Source organism: Brachyhypopomus gauderio, unplaced genomic scaffold (genome assembly GCF_052324685.1).
Source record: "Brachyhypopomus gauderio isolate BG-103 unplaced genomic scaffold, BGAUD_0.2 sc79, whole genome shotgun sequence".
Taxonomy (NCBI): Eukaryota; Metazoa; Chordata; class Actinopteri; order Gymnotiformes; family Hypopomidae; genus Brachyhypopomus; species Brachyhypopomus gauderio.
The window spans coordinates 1,371,623-1,398,740 of NW_027506900.1; the positions used below are offsets into that span (position 1 = coordinate 1,371,623).

At 42.3% G+C, this 27,118-nt stretch overlaps 4 protein-coding genes across 7 annotated transcripts; 3 read left to right on the forward strand and 1 right to left on the reverse strand.

The window, feature by feature from the left end:
- The first annotated feature begins 1,441 nt into the window (after nt 1-1,441).
- best1 (bestrophin 1) lies at nt 1,442-7,911 on the forward strand. Of its 4 annotated transcripts, XM_076990978.1 has the most exons (10): nt 1,442-1,591; nt 1,982-2,236; nt 2,447-2,541; nt 2,826-3,059; nt 4,294-4,448; nt 4,677-4,754; nt 5,097-5,249; nt 5,383-5,463; nt 5,689-5,840; nt 5,935-7,911. In XM_076990978.1, exons 2-10 carry the CDS (start codon nt 2,085-2,087, stop codon nt 6,995-6,997), a joined length of 2,163 nt encoding a protein of 720 aa, XP_076847093.1. In that variant the 5' UTR covers nt 1,442-1,591; nt 1,982-2,084; the 3' UTR covers nt 6,998-7,911. The 4 variants fall into 4 exon arrangements, with proteins under 4 accessions (XP_076847093.1, XP_076847090.1, XP_076847092.1 ...); XM_076990975.1 differs by lacking the exon at nt 4,677-4,754 and having other exon boundaries at nt 5,935-7,910; XM_076990976.1 differs by lacking the exon at nt 4,677-4,754 and having other exon boundaries at nt 1,459-1,591; nt 1,990-2,236; nt 5,935-7,910.
- Nucleotides 7,912-8,286: 375 nt separating this feature from the next.
- On the forward strand, nt 8,287-10,642 carry plex9.2 (PML-like exon 9.2). Its single transcript, XM_076990980.1, has 3 exons — nt 8,287-8,609; nt 8,699-8,929; nt 10,129-10,642. Exons 1-3 carry the CDS (start codon nt 8,531-8,533, stop codon nt 10,512-10,514), a joined length of 696 nt encoding a protein of 231 aa, XP_076847095.1. The 5' UTR covers nt 8,287-8,530; the 3' UTR covers nt 10,515-10,642.
- A 690-nt stretch (nt 10,643-11,332) lies between these two features.
- On the reverse strand, nt 11,333-18,094 carry mpi (mannose phosphate isomerase). The gene is made up of 8 exons (XM_076990985.1): nt 17,652-18,094; nt 17,182-17,309; nt 14,748-14,948; nt 14,429-14,570; nt 14,110-14,289; nt 13,817-13,990; nt 13,472-13,680; nt 11,333-13,069 (listed from the first exon to the last, which is right to left on the reverse strand). Exons 1-8 carry the CDS (start codon nt 17,665-17,667, stop codon nt 12,854-12,856), a joined length of 1,266 nt encoding a protein of 421 aa, XP_076847100.1. The 5' UTR covers nt 17,668-18,094; the 3' UTR covers nt 11,333-12,853.
- Nucleotides 18,052-26,134, forward strand: scamp2 (secretory carrier membrane protein 2). The gene is made up of 9 exons (XM_076990986.1): nt 18,052-18,208; nt 21,744-21,815; nt 22,106-22,192; nt 22,422-22,539; nt 22,662-22,790; nt 22,947-23,106; nt 23,294-23,395; nt 24,577-24,694; nt 24,905-26,134. Exons 1-9 carry the CDS (start codon nt 18,152-18,154, stop codon nt 25,049-25,051), a joined length of 990 nt encoding a protein of 329 aa, XP_076847101.1. The 5' UTR covers nt 18,052-18,151; the 3' UTR covers nt 25,052-26,134.
- The last annotated feature ends 984 nt before the right edge of the window (nt 26,135-27,118 follow it).

The following is a 27,118-nucleotide window of genomic DNA, read 5'->3' on the forward strand; positions in this document are numbered from 1 at the left end:
AAAATCACATGTGCCCAGAGTGGTGGGCAGCCCTAGCCCGGCACCCGGGGAGCAGTTGGGGTTAGGTGCCTTGCTCAAGGGCCCCTCAGTCATGGATGCAGGCTTGAGAATCGAACACACAACCCTCCAGTTCCCTAACCACCAGACCATGACTGCCCATAGGACATTGCCCTTAACATGCTTATTGTAATAACTCACAAAACGTCCATGTGTGACAAAGAGAGACATAAACCTTCTCAGACAACAGCACTGAAATGTGTAGATGAATAGACTAAAATGAAAATAGGCTAAGACAATTATCTCACAATTGTATCACAATTACAGATCCATATATAGATCCTCCTTGTCATTTTTCAGTAGAAGATCATGTCAGGGTGAACAATTTCCAATATAAATAAGTTTTTATAGTTTTACAAAGTGTCTTTACAGTCATTACAGAGAACATGCTTGAGATATAATAGATTTTTAAAAAAGAAAATAGGAGCCCTAAAACTGGGCTTTTTGTGCAGACATTGTTACTGTAGGGGATTGTACCCACACACATGATTTTCCTAATAAGAAATAACAGCATAGCTAAGTGTCCACAACATTCTTTTGATGTCTAAAAATGCAGATAAGCATTTTTACATGTAAACATGTAATTTGTAAAACAAACAAATAGGCATAATAATGACCAAAGTCTTACATTCTGTTACATAAACAACTATATTCTGCCTAATTAAAAACTCCATAAACTGAATTATTCTGAATGATAAAAGTCCCAAAACATATTCCTGTGTTGTGATTAGATGACGAGGGAGTCTAAATACAGTTACAGGTACATGTGGAGGTGTAACACAGTCTAACACTACACTGATTTAAAAGATAAATAGAGCTTCACCTACCTGGTAATGTACAATATAAATATGAATTACTCAATCTTCATTTATCAGCAAAATCAATGTTTGTAGATTGAAAGTGACATAAGAACTGACACAGCAAGTTTTGAAGCATAAATATCCGGACAGCTTCTCCAGTGCAAAGCAGATTATCTGTCTTCTTGAGAAAGCTTAAGAGCCAAAGAACCTTTCTAATGTGCACCTTTCATACATTCTCTAGTCAGCAAGGAGTTAATGAGTAACTAAGAAACCAAATGGGATCACTCAGCGATTGGCATTTTCACCACCAGATGGCGCTCCCTACTCTATATCTGGAGCACAATAGTAGTAACAATATCCATCCATTCTTTTTTCCACCCAGTCATTTTACAGTAAACGAAGATCCTGTAACCTCATTATTTGTTTAAATGGTTTAAATGGAAATTGCATATCATTGTGTGTGTGTGTGTGTGTGTGTGTGTGTGTGTGTGTGTGTGTGTGTGTGTGTGTGTGTGTGTGTGTGTGTGTGTGTGTGTGTGTGTGTGTGTGCATGCCTGTGCATGTTATTTTGCACCCAAAGATTTATACAGATTACCGAATTACCACTTCCCTACAATGGTCCTTTGTTGCTGAAAGAGATTAGCAGGTCAAGTGACCGGAGGGGTGGGAGTCTTTTTCCACTTTCTTCCTCTCCTGCATCCTGCGGTCTGCCAACGTTGACTTCGTCAAACATGGTGAGTAGCTTGGAGATTGGCTTTCTTCATTTTAACAGGATGTCCCAAGGCATGGGGGTGAGGAGGTCAATGTTTAGTAGGTGTTGATCACATTATGGTATATTTGATGATCACCAGTAAATTAGATTCAGTTTAAGCCGAATGAATTTGAATGGCAATAGAGATTCTCCCTTGAAAACCCAGACTTAGAGTTATAACTATGCCAATCTTAAGTGCCCTCTGTCTAGGATTCTCTGACAATGCTCTGATTTCTGAAATAATTAGAACTTTTTCACCATGCATTATTATCATACAACAATATAAATTGTTTTTTTCTGAATGACTAAGTCACAATACGTACATGGTGTACACATTAGTGTTTCTGTTTGTTATTATTGCTATTCTTCTTAGTTTCTTAGGGCTCCAGAACCAGGCCCACAGCCTGAACATCAACATCCATAGGGTTCCAGTTGGCGTCTTGCTGTGTGGCCTCCCTGACCAGCAGGGGGCAGAGATGACAGTGACATACTCACGCAGGGTGGCAGATGCCCGCCTGGGCACCTTCTCTCACCTGCTGCTGCGCTGGAAAGGGAGCATCTACAAGCTGCTATACAGAGAGCTGCTCATCTTCTGTTCATTTTACTGCTGCATCAGCGTCTTCTACAGGTACTCACATCCATAGTATCTGACACCACAGCCGCTCTACATGATGGGTGTGATCTGGTTTTCACTCTGGGGATGGGCTGTCAATCAATCCATCGCACACAGAAACCTTTTTGCCTGCAAAGTCCGTGTTATTCCTGGGTGTCTCACTTAAATTGGAATACTGAGAAAATATATCATGGCAAGGGTAAGTTTGAGGGTTGTGGTTGGTAGGTTCCTCTTAGATGACGGGCAGAGAAGACTATTTGAGAAGCTGGCCATCTACTGTGACCAGTATGCACAACTGATTCCTGTGTCCTTTGTACTGGGTGAGTGAAAGATGCTCTCTTGTTCATTATTTCCCTACTTCTCTCTCTGTCTTTCAGCCATTTTTCTCTTGTTGTAAATTAATGCTCTGGAAGAGAGTGATTTTATGCATGAATGAACGTATGAATGTGTTTCTCTGTGATCTATGAGAATATAAGACTTCACACTACTGATCTTTCTGCAACACAACAACCAGGTGTGTATCACCGAATAAACACTGGCTGCCCTGATATTCTCCAAAGTTGAGCAACTGTTGATTTTGTGCATGTATCATTATGTGCGGCAGGTTTCTATGTCACCCTTGTGGTATCTCGCTGGTGGGGGCAGTTTGAGAGTGTCCCCTGGCCGGACCGCTTAGCTGCCTTGGTGGGGGGGCATGTGCGGGGGGTGGATGAGGGGGGAAGACTGATGCGCAGGAGTCTGGTGCGCTACGCCAACCTGTCAGGCATCCTCATGTACCGCTCCATCAGCACTGCCGTCTACAAGAGGTTCCCCAGCATGCAGCACCTGGTACAGGCAGGTATGCTCGGTTCACTCATTTAGATAACATTACTCTACACAGGGTGATTGCTAAACCTAACCTGCTTCATGAGGAATGTTCACCAAGCCTTGCATTGTCACCTTCACAGGTACACAGCTACACAGGTACACAGCTACACAGGTACACAGCTGCTACACAGGTACACAGGTACACAGCTACACAGGTACACAACTACACAGGTACACAGCTACACAGCTACACAGGTACACAGCTACACAGGTACACCGCATGCAGTACTGAACCAACCTCAACATACATATTCTATGCAGCACATTGGGGTGAACTTCATCTCCTTATCAAAACTGCTATCCTCAAATTAAAATATGTGTTTATTTAAATTTACTTGATTATTTATGTATGCATTTTATTTTGTGTGTTGACTCTATAGATTTTGATTCTCTTTAAATACAATACCTGAATCTAATTTAAAAGTAAATAATTAAGTGGTAAACAACAGTCTGGGGAAAGTGTGACAGTAGTAAATTACTGAAAGACTTGAAAACTGTCAAGATTTTACTGCAAGAGCAAAATAGACAAGCAGGATTAGCTGTTTCACATGATCATAAAGGTAGTGCTAGCAGACACAATGAGAAACACTGTAGAAGATTGTAAAAGTAAAGTCATGATGTGTAGCACAAGAAACGACCTCTCAGTACCAGTGAGGCGGCCTTGAACACTGATTACAGCTCTGTGGAATGCTGCCACTGTTGCCGTGGTACCACCCCCCCCCCCCCTTAACCCCCCTCTCTGGTATTGAGACTCAGCAAGCAAACAACAAGGATTAATGGCCTGTTCCTCCAGCCCAGGTTCTCTCCACGTAGATATCAGTGAGAACGTAACGCCATGTCTAACCAACTTAGGCCAAGATTGTTCACACATGAAATCAATGGAAGTGTACCTCCTTTCTCTTTCTCGTTTGCTCTGTCTCCTGTCTTTGTCTTTCTGCCTCTCTATTTCTATCTCTTTCTCTCACTCATTTTGACCAAATCAATATCTTGGATTTTAAGGACATAGAGAGTGAATGAAATAATGTGCTTCAGTGAACCAGGTGATTTGTATTTAATTTGGTGGACATTCATTTTCCGTCATCACTGTAAAAAAACATGATTGAAGTCCAACCTCACTCTCTCTGTCTGTCTGTCTCTGTCTCTCTGTGTCTGCCTGTCTCTATCTTTCTCTCTGTCTGTCTGTCTGTCTGTCTGTCTGTGTCCAGGGTTGATGTCAGCAGAAGAACTGAGTCAGTTGGAGGACCTGCCCTCTCCTCATAATAAGTTCTGGGTTCCCTGCATGTGGTTTGTGAGCCTGGCCCTCCGAGCGCGGACCGAGGGACGCATCAACAACGATGTTGTGCTCTCCGCCATCCTGAACGTACGTCTCACGCCTCTGCCCGCATTCAGCCAGCATTCACTTTGGAGCTCATTCATCTGGGCAAAGGGCCATGTTTTTGAAAAAGATGAATGAGCAAATGCATGAAAAAACTATGGTTTATATTAGAGCACATGAAAACACAGATAATGTGGAGTAGTACAGAGTCTACGCTGTCTCAGACACCACTGGCAATTCTGCATGTTGTGTGTCTCTATTTCCTTCCTTTAGGAGCTAAATGTGTTGCGCTCACAGTGCATGAAGCTGTACAGTTATGACTGGATCAGTCTGCCACTTGTTTACACTCAGGTCTGACTGATCACATTGGATTAGTGCTGTACTAATATTATTAACAACCACAAAGGACTAGAAGCAGTCAGTAGTGTAAAAACACTGGAATTAGTGTTTTACCCATAGACACTAGCTGCACTTACTGATGTTACTTTATTTGGATTATTTTGGATTTTCAAGTCTCTCTTTCAAGTTTCTATCTCTGTCTCTATCTATGTATGTCTCTATCTCTGTCATCATCATCATCATCATCATCATCATCATCATCATCAAATCTGGAAACATTAAACACAAAGTGTTAGATATTTTTATCTATTTGTGGAAACAGTGATACTCAGCTGAATCTGCCATCCTGGACAGGTAGTAACTGTGGCTGTGTACAGTTTCTTCTTGGCTTGTCTGATTGGCCGGCAGTTCCTAGACCCCACCCAGGGTTACCCTGGTCACAACCTCGACTTCTACATACCTGTGTTCACCTTGCTACAATTTTTCTTCTACGTTGGCTGGCTTAAGGTGTGTGTATATAGGTGCTGCTCCCATATCAAACGCAGTCTGTCAAGAGGGCAGATCACAATTGAAGCCAGTGTTTGTTTAGGATGACCTGTGATTGTCTGAGACGACCTGCAACCATCTGGTGTGTTCAAAGGTGGCAGAGCAGCTTATCAATCCATTTGGGGAAGATGACGATGATTTTGAGACAAACTGGTTGGTGGACCGCAATTTACAGGTGCCATTTCTTTAGTCAATATATAATATCTATTCACAGTCCATTAAATCCTTCCCTCTCTCTTCCACCTAGCGCCAGTATAGTAAAACAATGTGTTGCAAACAACATCAAGATGCAGTGTTCATTAAATATAAGACAGTGGGTTACGCCATAGTACAGATTCTATTTTGGAGTGTTCGTAGACAAAACATGACATATAACATCTTTGTCTTTTTGATGTCTCAGGTGTCTCTGTTGTCTGTGGATGAGATGTATGATCTCGTGCCCGTGGTCAAGAAGGATCAGTACTGGAACGAAGCTCAGCCTCAACCTCCGTACACAGCTGCCAGTGCTGAGCACCGAAAGCCCTCGTATATGGGCTCTGCCCTGGACATCAGGTGAGTGTTTGACAATGTGTGTTTGGGCGCACGTGCTGTTGCAGAAACCGTCTCGAACTCAGAGCTCCTTCGATCATGTCCTTGTCTCTCCCAGTGTACCTAAAGACGAGATGGAGTTCCAGTACAACCTGGAGCAGATCAAGGAGCATGAGGAAGCCAACCACTCCACTCCTCTCCTGGACGGGCTGAGCCGGCTGCTGGGGGTCCAGTCGCCCAGCTTTCCCCTCTCTGCTCCTCCTACACGTCTGTCTCTCCTCCGCCGCCGGCCCCGCGCTCCTCTCAGCCGCTTCCCCCTGTATTTGCACCCAGAAGCCCCCACAATGTTGGGTCATGACCCAAATCAGCCTGACATGCTGGAATGTGCCTTCTCCTCCACGGCCCTTCATGAGAGACCTGGCTTCTACAGCTGCCCACAGACTCCCATCCATTCTGTTCCCCCTCTTGTTCCTCGGCCACGCCCACCCCGTAGGGGGCAGGGCGAATTGGCACAGAGTGCAAGCTCCCTATCTCACCCACCACTGGGCTCACAGCAGTTGCCTCCTCCAGACACACCTGGACAGATGCCTCCTCCTCCGTTGTCAGCCTTCCCCTTGGTGGGAGAAGATGGCAAACACCCATCTGTGCCTGCTTTCTCCTTTCCAGACCCTGTCCCTGAGTTGTGCCCTCCACCCAAATCGTGGCAGACTCAGGGGCTGATATCCCAGTGCCCCCTACCCCCTTGCTTGTCCCTGAGCACCCCTCCCCCCACAGAGGGGCATCCAGGACCCCCCAGCGCCTGTACAGGGGGTGCAGGAGGAGAGAGGGTGTTCTCCTTTACCCCTCCCTACAGAAATCTTATTCAGACCAGCATGAGCTCTGGCTGCATAAATACCAACACAACCAACAGCAACAATATCAACAGCACAGCAAACATCTGTAATGGTACAGGACAGGTGAGCAGTTCAGTAAACAACCTACGAGTCATTAACAGAAGCACCATGACTCTGACCAGCTCAGCCAACGCCCTTGGTCTTATTGCTACTGCATCACAGCAACCAGCCAATCAGCAAAACTCCCCTAAAGATTCTGGCATCTCATTGTCTGAGGGTGATTTGCTGGGTGGGTTGGTGGTGCAGAGTGGAGTGGTGAAAGCCAGCAAGATGAGGGAACAGATCTGATCTGGGCTGATGAACTTCAGCTCAATTACAATAGTCATATTAGTAAAAAAAATAACAGCAAAAGTCAACTCCTATGATTGGTGTTTGGTGTTGCAGCCATTTCAGAGATCATTTTCATAGGTGTCTCATTTCACAAAATGGATGGAAACACATGAAATCCTCATGGTCATAACAAACACAATTATGCATAACTACAGCACAATGACCAAGAGAGTGTGGTTTAGTGTGGTTTGTAATAGTCTTCCTATCAGTACTTGTATTTAAAAGTAAAAGTATTGTATTTACTTGTATTAAAAAGTAAAATATTCATAATGTTTTCAGAACATATATTTCAAGCTTACTGGTAAATCACATAAAAACAGAAATAGACCTCACAGCAATTAACCTTGCATTGGAGCAAATCCAATTCCATTAGTATGCCGTAAAACTCAATTTCTGCTGTATTTAACTGTGTTGTAGTAAAATGCATATTAGAACAAAATTCCCACTGTGGACGGGAGAGATATAAAGCAAAGTGCAAAGACAAATATGGAATATACCATGCAAACAAAACTAAATTCAGTTATCCATTCTCAAACAGACAAGTAATTTTCCGTATTTATTCAGTCTTTTATTATTTTAATAAACCCCAAGGTTAGTTTTGCAGCAAGGAGCAGTTCACTGTACATATCCATTATTGTTTTTGCTAACTTTTTGTTTTTTGTCTTTTCCTTTTGGTCTTAACAGGCTGATAATGAATCAGAGAAGGTAGAGAAAGTCAGTAGGCATTCTTCCATTCATGGTTAATGTACAATTTGTATTATATGTTTAGAATACTGTAGCTTGATGATTACAGCTGGTGTGGTTTACTTTCTATTCATTGTCAAATAAGACAGTAACATGTCACATAAGGCTTTAAAATATGAATAAAAATGACATTATACATATTTGCTGTCTTTGTATCATCATATGTTGCTGAAATGAAAATACTGGCTGTTTTACTTGCCATGCTCAAATGCCGTGGCTATGTCACTCATATTCTGGTCTCCGCCTCTGCTAATTCCTGCTGTACGTAAGTGTGTGTGACTTTATTGGTGAGGTGCGTTTGCGTTTGGATTCAGTGAGCAAGACGGTTTGTGTGTAGTTTCCCCAACGCGTTAGATGCTGGCCAGAGTTTAGGCTTTCTGTGCCAGACACGCCACTGCTCTTGTGTACAACAGCGTGTTGAAGTTTGACACCTCAAGAAAAAAAGGGCAATTATTAAAAAATCTATAACGCCTCCACACCACTAGATGGAACCAAATGTGCATATTAACTGGTTAAACTACAAACTCATCAAAGCACTAGGCTTGATTTGTTTTGCATCTTTCTCGTGGAATTTGACATCTTGAAAAGGGGAACGCTTTAAATCAAATACTTTTTAAAGCGGCTACATCTTTTATATTTTACCATTATAGGAGTGTTTTTTTTCGTTCTGTTTCGCTTATATGTTACATTTATTTACATTTTTTTATTATTTATTTTCCCTTTACAACCGAGTGTGTGAAATACTTCATGGATATAAACTTTGGTGACACATGTGCGGCAGATATTCCCAGTACTGTTTTCTTTGACTTGGAGACTACTGGTTTTGGTATGTATGTTTAATGTGATGGAACCTTTTGTAGGCTGTAAATTCTTAGAATTAGATTAGCATCCAAATGATGTTTCCTTCTCATCCAGGACCCTCATGTGACATAGTACAGCTGGCAGCAGTGAGTGGCAGTCACACCTTAAACCTCTTCATGGTCCCTCGCTGCAGGATGCAGCCTGGGGCCTCCAGGGTAACTGGCTTTAGGGTGCGGAGGCACCGTCTCTTTCTTCACCGCAGGCCCATGCTCACCAACTCTCTGAAGGAAGTCCTGGTGTCCTTCATTACTTTCCTTTGTATGTTTAGACGCCCGCTGCTGGTTGGTCACAACTAGGGTTGCAGCGGTAACCGGTTTCACGGTATACCACGGTATTAAAATGCACGGTTATCATACCGTGTGCGTTTGCTTATTACCGGTAAAAAGCAAGCCAGCGGAGAAACTGACCCGCGCATGCGCAACTCCGCTCCGGTTCAGCTACTAAGCACACAGCGGTGAAAATGACAGAAAGTGCATCAGACTTAACAAATGTTTTAAAAAAAAAAGCTAAACTAAAATCAGCGGCGAAAATGACGTTGGCTCCACCCGTGCGCGAGGGTCTCGCGCGCTGTCTCGCGAGGTCGTGCACTATGCGCGCCGCGCCAAAGCGCAATGAACAAAGTCATGTTTGCAGGGTTCATACACCTTTATAAGGTGGAATTAAAGCACTTGTACGTAACTTTAAAGGTCCGTTTCAATATTTCCCAACACTTAAGTTAAATATTTATACATATACTCGAAATGATTAGCTTTTTCATCACATTATTTAATGGTTGTTTATTTTCAAAACGCCCAATCTTAACGTCTTCACGTTCTCTCATTTTTCGTCCTGGAATTACAAGAGGCTCGTATTTGTTAACGTAATGCAAGAGAACTGTGCGGAGTCGCGCGCTACGGTCACTAGTGAAAGTATAATTCTAGCTTTTTATGGTCCTTGCTTTCACTGGATGTGAAAGACGCCATTAATTTACATGCGTTCATTTTCAAATTCTAACGTGTCTGTTTTTCATACGTTAAAACCAGACTCGGTGTGAACGCCTTAAAATAGAAATCTCTATTGTGACGGTCATGTCAGAAATAAATCCTCTCTTTCTGCAGTATCTGGTTATATTCTAACTTGGCAGTACAACGGACGTTTACAACAGTTGTTGATCAGACACTGACCCAGGCTGAGTTTATCAGATACTAAATAATTTAAACTTAAATAATTGTACTGAAATCCATGATTTAGGTTTCTCTAATTTTGCAGTATTTATATAAACATGTTTACAGCTTTTTTTTTTTTTAATGGAGACATTTTGTATACAATAGTTCCAGGTTTCTACAATAAATATTTAATTGAACAAAAAAACTTGTAATTTCTTTAAGGGTCAGTGTATCTTTTAATAATATACAAACTAACTGTGATACCGTGATAACCGTGATACCGCGGTATTTTCTAAGACGGTTATCATACCGTGAAAATCTCATACCGTTGCAACCCTAGTCACAACATTCGCAGGTTTGATTGCCTCGTGTTGGCTAGAGCTTTGGATGAGTTTGGTTTGAAAACAGAATTCCAGGCAGTAATTGCGGGTTTTCTGGACAGTCTCCCATTGGCCCGAAAGCTTCTCAAGGACAGCAAAATCCACAGCTTCAAGCAGGAAGAGCTGGTTAAGACTGTACTTGGTATTTCCTATGTAGCCCACAATGCTTTGGAAGATGTACAAACCCTGCAGAAGCTCTACTGGACCCTCAGACCCACAGCCAGTCAGATTCAGCAGCACGTGTTCAGTCTGGACTCGCTCAGTACCAAGGCTGTTGGACCTGGCAGACCGCCAGGGATGCTTACGGCAGCACTTCCAGAGGGCAGTGAATGTCCCACTGCATAGTGGTGAAGTTTGTTCCTTCACTCCATTAAACAAGGAGGACGGTGTACATTCACAACAGTGTATGTAAAAGTTGCTGTTTATCTGATTGTACACTGGTTTTTTGTTTGTCATTAAATGTCATTGCATTAGTCCTTTTTTCAGTGTTAGTCATATGGCTATTCACCTTATTTCAATTCCAACACTGCCTGGACATTAAAGTGAGGCAGTTGACATGGAGCACAACAGCAGGTGTAATATTTTTATATTTTAAAGAATATTTATTGAAACGCTTTGCTGAAATAAAGGTTTGTCTTTTATGTTTCCCCTTACTCAAATACCCTAGTAAGTCACCAATTCAAATGTAACAGACACTAACGTTTATAGGAATACATACAATGGTTTCATTCAAATGCCATACTTCCCTCCTATACAGTACACGATAAAGGGTAGTATGTCCGAATACACAGTATGCATTAAACAGGAAGCCAAAAGCGCTGGCTTACTGAATCTGCAGCCATTTTGAAGTATGCATTTGCAGCACACTGTCCTATCCCATGATTCAACTGGAGCATGCAACTATGATCGTGTCACGTCATATGACACAAGTAAAATGGTGGATGTAGTATGTCCGAGGTTGTATGTATACTGCCCCGTCGCCTACTGAAAGAACATACTGCATTGAAATCTAGTGCCTACTGCTTAAGTATGCCATTTTGGATTGAACCAATAACTTTGCTGACTGTTGAAACATGTGCTGCAAGGGAGTGGCTTCAAATAATCATGGAAGATCCTGTGCTTGTTGCATTTTACAAGGGAATCAAAGAAACACGAAGAGCAACTACAGAACTGTAATTTATTATGGTTTACATACAGCCTTGAGAACCCCATGCCACCGCAAAACTCAAAAATGCCAATCCATGCCTTCATTCCACACCTTCACTGGAGGTAGCAGTCACGTTTAAATAAGATGAAGTCCAGTTTGTGGATCTGAGACACAATTTGCCTCAGTTGGTCACAGGTAAAAGTGCACAAAATTTAAAGTGAACAAAATACAGTGCACAAAATAAACATCAGGATAACTCTCATCAGGATAGTGCAAGCAGTATCTAGCCATACACACCAACAGAGCTGCAGAGAAGTGGGCAGGACGTATTGGTTACAGCTCAAATGTGTATATATGTTTAAATATATTTAGTAACTTTTCAGTGTTTGCAAATGTGAAATCTTTAAATCATATTTTTTTTATTTCTTTTTCACCAAAGTTAAACCTCATAACTAGCACCTGAAGGGTCTAAATTAGGTCAAAACATTTCAATAATTTGATCAAAAGAGTAGTAGTTTGATTTCCATTATGGTATGAAATGAGTGAGAATCCCTGAAGGGCGAGTACTGGTTTCACTTGGTGAAAGTGAAATCCACATGATGGAACCCTTAATGACCCCGAACCCTTACCAGCTCTCCACACACTCAGGTCATTGGTCATTTGAAATGTTTTGCTTACATTAGTTAACCCTAAAGTGGTTAAATTAAATTAAAATGCTGAAGGTTAATTTCATAGTCAAACTTATATAAAGGTAGACAAATCATGCATGTATACATTCCTAAATAATTAATCTAGTTGTTCTACATGGGGTGATCAGGTCTCTGAGAGGTTGATTTTAATACATGCACGGGCAACTTCATATGGAAAACGTTACATTTCCACATTCTCAATAAATGTAGTTGCTTGTATTTTTTCTTGTTTAGATGACTGTTCTTTGGTCAAAAAGGGGCTTTTAAATTGAAACAAAGACTTGTGTCATGCTCACCCATAAGTGTTAACACATTCATAAGAGTTTAATGGAAAGAGATAAATGGTGTGGCATATCACATTATTATCTGTTCACCGAACACACCCTCATTAGAATGTCATTTCCTAATTCAACTCGGATAAGATTCAAGTAACACCACCAGAAGGAAAAGACACCACAGTATGTTCCCATGTATGTGCTGGTGTGTTTGTGTGTCTTTCCTCATGTATCTATGGGTATGATGTCTTCTGAAATTACCATGTTTATCATGAACAGGTGAAAAATCCAGGTTCAGAATGTAACAATCCTCCCTAGCTCTTTGGCTTTGCTAATGAGTTCAAATTAGCAGCCGTATTAATGAATGACACCAACTTGGTGATACAAAATCGTGGCAGGAATTTTCAAACCTGAACTTTTTCACCTCTAATCTCCAATGCTTGTGCTCTTTTGTATTTGCTGACCAACAAGCAACATTAAAACAACATTTCATGGTTCAAATCTCAGACATCAGACTCAGTAGTGAGATCAGATGTGTCTCAACACGGAAGAACAGAACAGAAACCCTTTCGTCTACAGCAGACAGCAGGCCCGAAACATCGTCATCCCAGATGATGTCACCTTCAGCGTGACGCTCTCATTGGCCGAGATGAAGAGCACAGAGCCCCTGCGCAGCCCAATGTCGGACAGAGCGGCGGCCGAGACGGCACAGGCCTCCCCCTGAACCACCAGCAGGATGCCAGCACAGTCCAGAGGGCTCACTACATACTGCCTCACTGAGGCGGGAACCTGGAGGGGGGAAGCACAAACCTCTCAGCCTGAGTCAGGACCTACCAACACGAAGCCCTGGACATCAATCCTAGGACATTCTGGGTTTTCCTAACACCGAGTACAGTGGGAGACACAGAATTACTGGAAGCATCTTGCAGGGGGCTGACCATGTACCATAGATGGAGTAAATACCATGTGTTAAATGCTAGTAAATACTGGATTTAGGTTTTAGCTTATCTTACGTTTGCCACAGGAGAGCACAAACTAAAAAAAATACTACAAAGCTGATAAATGACAGACTATAGAAACTTGTACCAGAATTAATGAAAGATTTATGTAATCAAAAAACCTGTTTAAAAAAAACTGCTACTAGGGAAGTCACTCTAACTCATGGAAGTGTATGAAGTGGGTGAAACTTGCCTGTATCCTCATGACGGTGAAGTCTTGAATGGGAGGGTCATAAAGGTAAACGCAGGGGTCTGAGGGGTCCTGAACTGAAGGGAAGATTTTAGCACTGGTTGGGGCCGGGCTGTAGTTCAGCATTTCACACAGCGTGCTGACATCAATGTACTTTGGGGTGAGTCCAGCACGAACTGTGTTATCCGAACAGGCCATGCACTCAATGCAGTCTGGAAGACATTTTTACACACAGGTTGAATTATGGTCACTATTTTCATACCAATGTTATTGCATCAAGACTGAACAGCCTATGAACTTTATGAAATGCAGGCTATCTTGCTATGGCTGACGAGAAGGGAACGCTACCTCCAGAGAGGTAGGCATGAGGTTCATTGGCTCCCAGGAACATGGCCTCTCCTGGCTGCAGCACGATGCGGTTCAGGAAGTAGATGGAGAAGCAGCCGATGTCACCTGGGTACTGGGAGTGGAGGCGAAGGAGCAGCTCTCCGTTACTGCCTGATGTATCTCTGCCTGCAGCCCCTACACCAGTAAAAATATATATAAAACAACACTACGTTTCATACTCAACCATGAAAAAAAACTATGACTTGAATGGAGATGGCTCATGCTCAAACATGGCTGGTGAAGGTTGTCTTTACCTTCCTCTGAGACCCTTTTCACCAGCATGTTCAGTTGGTCTACAAACACTTTCTTTTCACAGTTCATCATCCTGCTGAAACACTTCTTCAGTGCGAGAGAGACCCGGCCAGGGTTGCCCACACTGCTCTGCAGCTCTTCGGCGGGCTCATTCCCTACCAGAGCATGGAATTCTGGGACATCTAAAACCGGATGTCACACGCACAGTCCAAATATGGATTACACACATCAACACACTGGTCTAATCATTCATCACTGTAACAGTAGGGTTATGCGTGGCATGTGAGGCTCTATAATCCCGTGTGAAATATCCCCACGTACTTTTGAGGAAGGCAGTGATTTCCTGAACAGGCCGGAAGCCACAGAGGCCCTCAAACTGTGTGAGAGCGATGGCCATCTCAGGTTTATGGTTGTTGTCAGGGTAGTGCTCGGGAAACTGGGCATGGAGCTTGGCGGCAAGCTCCTGGTAAAGAGGAAGAAGAGGAGTTTTTAACAACCCACCAGAGCATGAAATCAAAGATACGAAGCATTAAAGCACATACAATAATGTAGTATTATGGTACTATGTGTACTGCTATAGTATATTGGAGAGTAGGATCCGTAAGGACTTGGTGCTTACAGATGCTCATGCTCCACCTACCCTGTTGGGGTGAGCCTGGATGGACAGTGCAGTGTTGACAGACAGGACTTTAAAGAGGAAGGGGAGTTGTCCCTGGAATGTATCTTTGACCTTTGATCCCAAGCAACCTGGGTAATCAGCGATCCACTGCCCCAGTGTTCTCTGGGATATCCTATTGTCTTTGATAAGGGCATCACCTTTTGGGTGGGTTCCCATCCAAAGCTAAGTAAATAAATAACAAACAAGGCCAGTTTCAATGCTTCTCTAACATTGAGAATGTCTCTTCCAGCCATTTTAGTCACATCTTCAAAAACAATTGGCCAAACACAACTAACATTTTACAAAAGGTTTTAATTGCTACACCTCATCTAATCTTGCTCCGTTTGACCATTTCAGGGTCACAGTGGCAATATGGTGACTGCATTATACAGATTTCTTAGTGTAAGCTGAAATTCTGCATTTTAACCTCTTAGTCATTGTTCTGTTTTAGAAAATACAATGTGCTTGAATAGAAGAGTCTAATCAACAAAAACAGTCCCAGACTGTACAATATAAAGTCACAATAAACTAAGGAATTGTACAAAAAGTGTTGCATAATTTCTTACAATGTAAAAACGAACAAAGCATTTTGATCATGCAATAACACCACTTAAGAATACAATCAGTATAACACTTTACACTGGTTCCTAGAGATTTATACTATTTAAAGAGTCACTCATGACCTTTATATGTCATACATGCATGTCATAGGAGAGTTTCATTAATGAAAACAAACATAGAGAGGCAGTAATAACACGGAAAGGCTTTGGCATCTTATGCTGGCATATGCCATTGACATCGACATCTTACGTACAGGTGACAGTGGCAAATGCTACTGTTATCAGCAACTTGCGCACAGTTGACAGTGGCACATGACAACGACATTTTGTTGTCAATCACTGGCATGTGCCTATGCCTATGTCATTTGACTTTGTGCCTATGTTTAGCTAGCACTACTACACTACTGAAAAGTTATTTGAAAGCTATTGAAAGTCATCTATAGGTGCCAGTAGCAAGGGAGTGGCCAAATTGTTTTCCACTTGGGAAGGACCTCAGGACCCTGTTATATGATGCCGGTGTTGTGCCGAATTCTGACTCCTCTGCAGAGTCCGACTCCCCTCGTTTACACGCACTTAGAGACGCTACAGATGATTTTCTCGATTTACATTGTTTCTTTGAATAAACTTTCACACGGACAACAGTTGCGGTCGTAAAGGCCCCTGACCACTGCACACTGTTTTTTCAATAGCTTTTAACCTGTCCATTATAAGACCACAAAATTAAATTAAGTGCATCGTAAACAACAACCTCTTGAATTGGTATTAATAACTGTTATCTTTATTTGTGGTAAGCAGTTTTTGTTAAAAATTTCCATTGCCATTTATTCAATTATCCAACACAAATTCTTGACTATGGAAAAGTAGTCCCCTTTATTCCAAGGATGAGCTCAACATTGCTACCACACGTTCAATTTGAACATACAAACATTTTGAAGTTCAATAAAAATACAAACATTCAAAGCTACTGAATTTTATAAATAAGGTATAAATACAGACCAAATAGTTGTAGGTTGTTCAAGCTGCACCTTATGTAGCACTTTACAAACTAATACAGTTTGTGTTTGGACTTTTGACAGACCGGTTAAAAGCTACTGAAATTTTTAGACATAAACTGACCACCACAAATAGGTGCAAGTTGTAGATTGTCTTGCATCATGCACTTTATGTAATACAACTTGTTTGGTAGTCTTATGAAGGACCGTTTAAAAGCTATTTAAATAATTGCCAAAAAAAAATGTGCAGTGGTCTGGAGCCTTTACGACCGCCACATTCGTATGTGTTAAGGTAATTTGTTGACGGTGCCTTAGATGTTGCAGTGGCGAGAGTATTGCACTTAATAACGTGTTGTCTACAATTTAAAATACGTCTATTCCTGACGTAAACAAAGTTGTAGGTGTTTGTTTTGGTTGCCAGAAATAAGAATCGACATTTTGGCACTTTTTGTTAATACTGTTAAAGTTATTGAAGAGAGAATTCCGAATGTGCGAACGTGAAACCAACTTTACCGCAGTTTTTCACCAGTACGTAATATATCAATGTCACACTGTAAACGTAAGATGTCATATGTCATATGTCAGTGCCATATGCCAGCGTAACCTGTACGCAAGATGTCGATGCCCTTCCGTGTTCTTGCCGCTACTGGAGACGTAGTGACCACAGGCAATGCCAGGAAGACAAAAATAGACCTGACACAAGGACCAAGATTTAATACCATGTAGTCAAACGAATCAGTTCGCGAGCATCCGTGAGGCCCGTGTAAGATGACCAGAATTTACGTTGGCCCCAATAACTGAGGTGGAGGCAAAATTGATAAATGCAAAAGGCTAAAGAGAGAGAGGTAACACTGGGCACGTTACCTCCGCGTACGGCCTGCTGTCGTCTATGACAGCGTGTGGGTCAGCACCAACGACAAGTTTGGCCACCTCACTGTCAAGCCCCACCTTTCCCCAGGCATAGTTCTGGACCACGCAGCACAATGGAAACACTGTGGACAGAAAATGAAGCTTAACGTTGCTTTTCTTTTTTTCTGTAGCTACAATAAACTGCCAAGCACTATTTTCACACAAAACACACAGCAGTGAGCATCTCCCGAACGGGACGTTATACAGCAAACCGGCCCGGTAAACGCTCGAGTGGTCAAACCAACAGTTCAAGAGGAACCGAACTACGTGATTCTGGTTACTGCGCAATGAAAACTAATGCGTCATTTACATTGGGGTAATAATCCTGACGGGGTTTTTACCTCACATGGTCATGGCGTCTAACGTTACAACTAATATAAAGGAATGAATGAATGAATAGAGATGAAAACGTAGATGGAACTGACCTTTCACTTCCTCCATGTTTGCAACGTTGTCATTCACAATGCTGTGACGTCAGGTTACTTATGTACCAAAACAAGAATCCATCACATGCGTACCAATTAAAAAATAATACACACATATATACATATGTACAGAATAATATGCTTGATAAAATATTTTCATCGATCAAAGTTTATGGATTTAGCTTATTCCACATCACGCATATGACCGAATCGTTCGGTATTAATAATTTAAATCGAATTTCGATTCCCCCCCCACATCATAACATTAAACGTCTTTTAGTTGAGAAGTTGTTCTAGATTTTAATACTGTTTGTAATATTAGCAGCGTAATATCGAATTGAAAAAAAAATAAAAAATCAGCATCAAACTCGTTGGTGACGTAACCCTCGCGTTAACACGCATGCGCGACGTTTAATAACCGCGGAAGTAAGTAAAGCAGCTCGAGCGTCTTCCACTTCAGGACCGATCTGTTTACTCGCCTTAGAATAAAGTTCATCAAAATGTCCGCTTTCGACACGAACCCTTTCGAAAATCCTGTAGACGTAAATCCTTTTCAGGTAAGGCTCCGGCGACGCTTAATTCAAGGCTCAGTACGTGTCTTTACGTGTTTAGTTTGGGGAGTATTTAACAGGAAACCATTGAAGAGGGGAAGGCTGGTCGGTGTGTCTGACATCGCCGCAGCCATTAAGACGTTTGGAGGAAGTGATCGCGCAATATTGTTACTAGATATGAATCACCCTCCTGCCATTGTCCTCTTATAACTGCTGCGAGTGACAGACGAGTGGAATTCACTTGGTGTGCCACTCACTGGTGGATTAGGTTCAAATGTAACTTTTCTTTCAGGTAGTGCTCCATAAGTTGGAGTCATCTCGTGTTTTACCTGAATGTTCTGGGCCTTCGGGTCTACACGGCGGATATTCTGTCTGCTCAGATATTTGAGCGTCTAATTCTTGCTCATCAGGCATCTTAAAGTTATACGTTTTGAGAAATCATTCACGGTAATCGTTTAAGACGTTTGACGACTTGTGCAGTGTTCATAGTGAAAGTGATTTTGGTGCGACGTGTTGTGGGGGTTGTACTGGGGCAGTTTTGAGTGATGTGATGTGGGTATAGCTACACAAAGGCAGGGATCACATCACAAGGTACACCTGCTTTAGCTGTACTTAAAATGTGTAGCCCCCCCAAAAGTTGTTTTAAATGTTTTACCACACACTACCGTGCACCAGTGAGCTAGTGTGTCTGGTGGTGGTGCTTTACTTGAGGAGTTGACATTACAGGTAAACTCACCTGTAGGCTATAGGGACATAAAATGCTACATGATGCATCATAGATTTATGGAATGTCTGATGAGTGAAATAAGCAGATTCCCTTTAATAAGTATCAGTAACACTTCCATTACCAATAGTGTGGATATTACACTAAACTGACAGGACAGAAATGCACCCCCCCCCCCCCTTAATCTGAAATGTTTTCATTACAATTTTTAACATGACAGTGGGACCTCACATATCTCAAACTTTGATATTACCTCTTTGTGGGATATTAAGAAGATCCAGTTTTTGACTAACATTTTTCTGTTGTCATGCAGCAGTGGGATTAGAGTCAGGATTAGGAGTTGGCAATTACGGTAAAAAAATGGAATGATCCAGAGTCTCTTGAAGAGTGGTTGACTGATATGGCTTTTTGAACGCCTGATATTTAGAGAGCAAGGAGGCCAATGACTGGTGTTGTTTTTTGCATTGCATAAAATACATTTTAATAATACATACATTTAATTAAAAAAATAATAATAAATGAGATGATAAATTGCTGAGCTTAGATTAACATTTATTAATAATGTAATTTCTGGGGTGTCCAAAGTCCGGCCTGCATTCAGATTTTCACCGGTCCGTAGCCTATGTCTCAAAATCGGTAATATGCCCCCCCTCCCCACACACACACTTTCATAAATTAGTCCATTTGGATTTAATGATAATGCTTCAGAATACCAGGCCGAATGGATGGCCCCCACACATTTTCACCTCACCAAATCTGGCCCTCACTCCAAAAAGTTTGGACACCCTTGCTCTAAGTAGATCTGCATTCTTTATGCAATAATAATATTAAATTTAAAATGATCACCTACATGTCTTGGTAATCCAAAACTAACTGGTTTAAAAAAAAGAAAATCTTAACCAATGCCAGGAAAAAAATTAGATGATACTGATAATCTCATAATGGGATTTAATAGGCCAGATTATTAATTGGTCAGCCACTAGTCCTGGGCTGTTATTAATTTTATATTACTGTGTTTTGAGTGATTGTTCTTGTGCATGAACAGATTTATTCTGAGATGCATACAGTCTCATTTCACTGTAAGATTTCTTGATTCACCCTGGAATTGATTGATCTCCAGTTAGCTGCAGGAGAGTTGCCCCACACCACTCCCTTCATCATGCCCCACAGTAGGGAGGAGAGTTGCCCCACACCACTCCCTTCATCATGCCCCACAGTAGGGAGGAGAGTTGCCCCACACCACTCCCTTCATCATGCCCCACAGCAGGGAGGAGAGTTGCCCCACACCACTCCCTTCATCATGCCCCACAGTAGGGAGGAGAGTTGCCCCACACCACTCCCTTCATCATGCCCCACAGCAGGGAGGAGAGTTGCCCCACACCACTCCCTTCATCATGCTCCACAGCAGGGAGGAGAGTTGCCCCACACCACTCCCTTCATCATGCCCCACAGTAGGGAGGAGAGTTGCCCCACACCACTCCCTTCATCATGCCCCACAGTAGGGAGGAGAGCTCTTCTGCTGCTCATAGTGTTTTGGCTTCCACCTAACAAATATTACCAATAGGTTGGAACACAAGGAAAGATTCCTATCTCATCTGTCTAGGCAACATTTTATCAATGGTGCTTTGGACTATTTAGCGAACCTGACACTGAAGGCATCGTTTGACCTTTCATAGGATGTCTTTTCCAGGGAGAATAGTAATGCTGCCGTAATCGTACCATGTCAAAAGTGTCTGCCTGCGTCTGAATGGCCAAGTCTTTAGATTTCCTTAAACGGCAGAATATACTTCCCTTCCTCTTCACGGTAGCTTATACTTCATTCTGTTATGGCACGTGATGCATCTGCTATAATGGACTGTTACCCTCTTTTTAATAGGCCATATTGGAGGTTTCCCTATATATTTTTAGAATTTATTTGCCATTCATGCAAAAATGCAGATAATTTCAAAGGATTAGCAAACGTTTCCTTACAGCTACACTTATTTACTGGGACAATTTAATTTTTAGAGATTTGCTTTAGAAAGGGAACACGCCTCAGTTTTCTGTGACGCGATCACTTCATGTTTACTTTCAGGGCGTGAGTCAATACATATTGGGACTATGGAACTATTAGACTGCCATTTTAGTTAAATCAAGAACTCCAGTGAAATTATCACTCGATGACTGTCAAGAAATGACAATTACTTTCAATCGTGCCTAGAAATTAGTTTCGCCATGGTAGGGCCATATCATGAAAATGTATTCCCTACTAAAGTCTAAAGAAGCAGCAACCTTTGGTCCATTTTTATTAAATCATGTACAAGGTGTGGCCTCCAGAATGAAAGATGTGTGTGTGTGTGTGTGTGTGTGTGTGTGTGTGTGAAGCATGTGTTGAACAGGCTAGACAAATAAATGGGACTCGCCATGTTTAGTGTTGCATGTGTACAAAAATGGCAGCTGTCTTACTGTGTGAAATTGGCTTGTACGACAGTGTCAGGGCTAATGTAAACATGGTAGTGGGGGAATGCTGGCAGGTGTGATCTGACATGACTCATTCTGAAAACTGAATCAGCTGACCTAAGGTTCAGGTGTAGCCTGAATGCGCACGTTTCATGTTCCCCTCTGAATTACTTTCAGATGGATATACCACTGGTGGGGATATTGAGTGATATTAATGATTGCCAAGTTTTTTTTTCCCATCCAGTTGTTATGTGGATACATCACTTATCCACAATTCAAGCATTTTTGATTTAGTGACTCTCTGATGTTTGTTTATTGAACCTTGCCAAAGATTGGGCTGGAAGATTCTTTGAAAGGTGATGTTGCTCTTTCTTCCAGGATCCCTCTGTCACTGGGGTGACCCACTCTGGAGTGGATCAGCAGTACAACCCGTTCTCCGGTACCGACTCGGTAAGCTCTCCCACAGTGCGAGGGATACATTTAAGCAAAGCCTTGGTTTAGGTTTCTGTTGACATTGTAAATTTCATTCATTGTCTAGGCTTTTATGTCCAGGATAAATGTGGTTCAGCATTCATGGGGGAATGTCAGAGATGTATGTTGTCCCAAGAGAGCACCTGATAAAAGCATTTAATGGTGCTAAGCTGTTATCGTGGCTAATATTACTCAGCATTTGAAACTGAATAGATCAGGCAGCCATGTTTGTGTGTACTGGAGGTCTCTGCCTGTGTCTCCCTGCACAGGACGCTTTGAGAGGCACCACCATCCCGGCATCCACTGCTCCTTCCCAGCCTGCCGTGCTACAACCCTCAGTGGAGCCGAGTCCTCAGGTCATCATCTCACACACACACACACACACACACACACACACACACACACACACACACACACACGCTGCAGTGCTAACATGTCTCTGGCGAACAGTACCAAACAAGCACCATGCTTTTAGCAACACTGACAACCCCCATATTAACACGGCTTGCGAGCTGCCGTGGCGTGCTGCCAGCTGCCGTTATCTGAAGACTAATGCCCTCCCGGCATGTGCACTGCCCCCTGCAGCAGGTGGCAGCAGCCGCAGCCCAGGCCAACCTGCTGAGGCAGCAGGAGGAGCTGGAGAGGAAGGCGGCCGAGCTGGAGAGGCGTGAGCAGGAGCTGCAGAGCAGGGCGGGCCCCACGGGTACGGCACGCTGGGCCTCCACGCGGAGGCGTGCATGCGTGGAGGCACACTCGGATCGCCACGTGGTACTTGTTGCACCTCACGGTTGTATAATTTCACCACATTGGAACTCCTCTCTGCAGGCAAAGAGAACAACTGGCCACCGTTGCCCAAAAGTTTTCCGATAAAGCCATGCTTCTACCAGGACTTCTCTGAGGAAATCCCACAAGAGCATCAGAGGATCTGCAAAATGATGTATTACCTGTGGATGCGTATGTTTCAGAGGCCAAGCACACATCAGTTTCCTTGACAGTAGGGTGGTAGTGTTGGTGCATGTAGTAGTTTTTCAACTGCTACTGTGAACAAACACTGCCACACATTTCTCTGGTTCTCCTCTGGTTTGATGTGCTGTCTCTCTACCCTCTTAGTGTACTGTGTGACTCTGTTCTTGAACGTGCTGGCATGTCTGGCGTATTTCACGGTACAAAGCGATTATGGAGTGGACTTTGGCCTTTCCATCCTGTGGTTCATCCTCTTCACTCCCTGCTCCTTCCTCTGCTGGTACCGCCAAATCTACAAGGCTTTCAAGTGAGTGTGTCAAGTTGTTTGAGTCATCCAGAGGAATCTTAAGACAATGTATAAACCGTTCAGTAGGCGTTCCTACCAGTTTTATTAGCTGTCGACTGCCCACAACTTGTTAGATTTGTAAGCTAATTTGGCATTGATTTTTTTTTTTAAACAACATTTAAGTAACATGGATTTTGTTGTCTTTTAGGACTGATAGCTCCTTCAGTTTCTTTTCTTTCTTCTTCATCTTCTTTGCCCAAGTGGTGATCTCCGTCATTCAGAGCGTCGGCATTCCAAAGTGGGGAAACAGGTAAGCGCGCTATATCACATTCCAGTTTTTCTGCTTATTGAAATATGTCAGACTCATTCATGGTTAGGTGTGGTTGAGTGTTCAGTGACGTGGGAACAGAGTTGTGTGTGTGTGTGTGGGACAACATTAAAAAAGTGAAAAATATTATACAGTGTAGTTTGACCTAAGCCATACATGAATGGCATGGCAACTTACAGCCACAGTTAGCTAGCTAGTTTATCTTTGTTAAAAAGCTGGTTAGTTTCCCTTCACATTTTCTTAGACAGGCCAACTCTATTATAATGAGTCTGGGCAATATTATAATATTGACAATATTATGTCATAGCGACATTACAACTCCATCAACTTTCCAAAGACATTACAACTTTCTCCATCTTATTTTAATATTCATTACTTAATGCAATTTGCCATGTTTGCAGTATTAGCAAAACAGTGCGCATAAAATAAACGTACCGTCGTTTGGTGTGGCATCATTGAGATTAATCATAGATAATTTCTCTGCGTTAAGACATTTTTAAGTGCTTCTGATGAGTCACGAGTCTGAGTTATGGCCCACCCCCACTGCCCCACCCACTCCCCCATACAAGTGCATGAATCTGTTTTGCAACACAGATGTACACAGAGATATGTACACAGAAATACGCTCAAGTTTTGCTACAGATTTACCATCATAACTATTTGCCAGTAATATCACAGGCAGCAGTACTGTTGTGAACATATGAGGTATTGATATGAGGAAGGCCAAATTTGCTTGTAGCCAGAGTAATACACAGATTGGTACTTAAGTAGCCAACTGGACAACCCCTGGAGTTCGAATTTACAGGTGAGAAATTTACCTTTGAAAACTGTTCCAAAGTGCAGTTTTTCAGCGCGGTGTAGGGAATTAACTTTATTAGTTCTTAATGACAATGTTATAACCAGAAAGGCCAAACTGACTGAAAATGATTCGTACTTCCGTCCTCCCGCCGTAGCTCAGTTGGAAACGCTGGCTCTTGGGCTGCTCTTGGGCCTGCTCTTGGGCCTGCTCCTCACGGCGGTCTTGGTTGGTGTCTGGTCGGTCTTCTGCTGTCTCTGCTGCGTCCTTCCCTCCTCCTGTTTCCATTTCTCTTCCCACTGCTGGCTGAGTGTTTTTGGTGGGTGGGCTTATTGTATTGATGTTCTACTCGTCCACTGGTTCACAGCGGGTGGATCGCAGCCATCTCCATCGTTCGCACCAACATGTCTGTGGCCGCCGTGATGATGGTAGTCGCAATTTTTTTCACCATCTGCGCCGTCATGTCCATCTTTCTACTTAAAATGGTATGTGATTTATTTCATCTTTTGAGCAGACAGATGTATTCAAATTTATTCTGTTCAGTGTTTACATAATAATTCTTTGTTTATGGATCTCCTAATCAGTTTTTTTTTTTGGTATATCCATCATGAACAGAATTTTGCCTCAAAATATTTGCATGGGCCTTTGCACTTGTATTGGCACTTGGTGACTTGTTGGTGTCATGTCATATCCAGGTTCATTCTCACTACCGGCGCACTGGAGCCAGCTTCCAAAAAGCGCAGCAGGAGTTCTCCCAGGGCGTGCTCACCAACCGCACCTTCCAGAACGCCGCCATGAACGCCACTGCCTCGGCCGCCCAGAACTCCTTCCAGAGGAATTAGACCTAGCAGCGACCCGTCTTCCCGGCCACCTGGCTGAGCCCGGCTAAAGCCCCCTCTGCCTTGCGGCTGCTACCACCCAAAAGCTCAGCCCAAGCTTCTATATGGTGTCTGCTTAGGCTGGGGAGATATCCCATCAGGCTCTGGGCTTTGGCCTGCAGAGACACTACTTTTGGTGTTCACATGAGCTTTAATGTGAAACTGAAGGTATGAAGTTAAAACGCTCAATGATGTGTCTGTATATTTGTATGTATGCTTTGTATTTGTCTGCATTTTTTGGTAGTTCAACTGAATTTTGCTTATGCTGTATATAAACTAATTTAAGGTTGACCCACAGCAGGGAAGGTATGGGAGAAAAGTTGATGTCAGTGGTCAATATACAAATGACAATGAACAAAAAAAAACTACTTTCCCAACTGTGATGTCCACTGAATGTGAATTTAGATCTGTTCACATTTAGCTCCAAAATGGTTGTGTATTAAACTACATTTAGTTTACATCTACAAACAGTGGATTAATGATGTGCCTTGTGATTTCAACCGTTTTTTTTAATGTACTTCTTTCATTCTGATCTTGCCATAGTGCCATAAATGGTTAAAAACTGAAGGGGATAAAAAAGGTGGCTGTATGCATTTCATTGCCAATTCATTTATGAATGAATGCATGTTTTGACGGCATAAACATTCTGGCCTGGTATAGAAAGTTTCCTTAATATTAAGAGTTCAAAAGCTAAAGAGTCAACCATCGCATTTCAGCTAAAATATCCCTTCTGGTTGATGAAGGATAATTTCCAAAAGATGTCCACACCAGACTTGAGACACTTACAGGTGCCTTTGCATAGAAAATTTGATATTAAAATGTTCATATAATTAGCAGTGGCCTTACAGATTTGATTATACATCTCAATACATTAGTGTTTATTTGACGTTTCTAAATAAATTATGGGTTTTTGCACCTTATGGAAAGGAGAAAATCTGTACATTTTCATTAAATAAATCAATGCCAATTTAGCAATCCATGTTTTATCCTTATGAATATTTGTTGAATATAGTGTTTAAGCAAATTAAACATTTTGATTAACAATTATGTCTCTTCAAAGTGTTGGAGTTTTATTAGAACAACCCCATGCACATATTTCTGGGATGTCATAAGTGCATGTATGTATTCATTCTTCAATTTACTGGTGATTCAGGATTTAGACCTCTTGTTAGTGTTGTGGATTTGATTTTGAATGGATATAATTTTTATCCATCAATCTATACTTAATCACCAATAATGAGAAACTTGATTTTTAATTTTTTTTAGAATTTCAAAAATAAATGAAAATAATGAACTGAAATCTCAATCACAAAAGTAGACTCATTGCTATGGCTCTTCAAACTGTAATCAGGTACACCCTGATTGCTTTAATTGCCCCTGAGACATGTCCAACTTTTGGAATTTGAGTTGATTGGACAGAGTTTGGAAAAGCACACACCTGGGTCTGTAAGGGCCCTCATATGCCATGACAAAACCCAAGCCATGGAACACCTGGAACTGCGGTGGCACTTTATGACCAGACTGTGGCACAACACACATCACGACATCATAGCTCAAGGTTTTGAGTGGCATCAATGGAAATGGAAGAAGCCTGGCACAAACCTCAGACCTTCTCAAGATGTTGGACATCTGACCAAACTGGACATTTTGACATGGAGGGCATTGGTCATAGAGGTAAGAGAACCCAGTGGTCACTCCCGGGTTCTAGAAGCCCTGTGCAGAGATGCAGGAAGTTACTGTATATTCTTCTGTGTCTGTAGCGAACCGTCAAATCGGGCCTTTTATGAGAGAATGGCAAGACGCCACTTGGAGATTAAAAATGTAAAGGACCGTGGCAATGGTGGAAAAAATTCTCTGGTCTGATGAGAAGAAAATATAACTTCAGCAGAACACAAGCACTGTGGTGAGCTAGTGGTACAGCACATCACCTGGTTAATACATTCCCTGTGGAGGAATGGCAGTTCACAGACGCTTACCATACAGTCTGATGGAGCTTGAGAGGATCTGCCACATATAATGCCAAAAAGACCC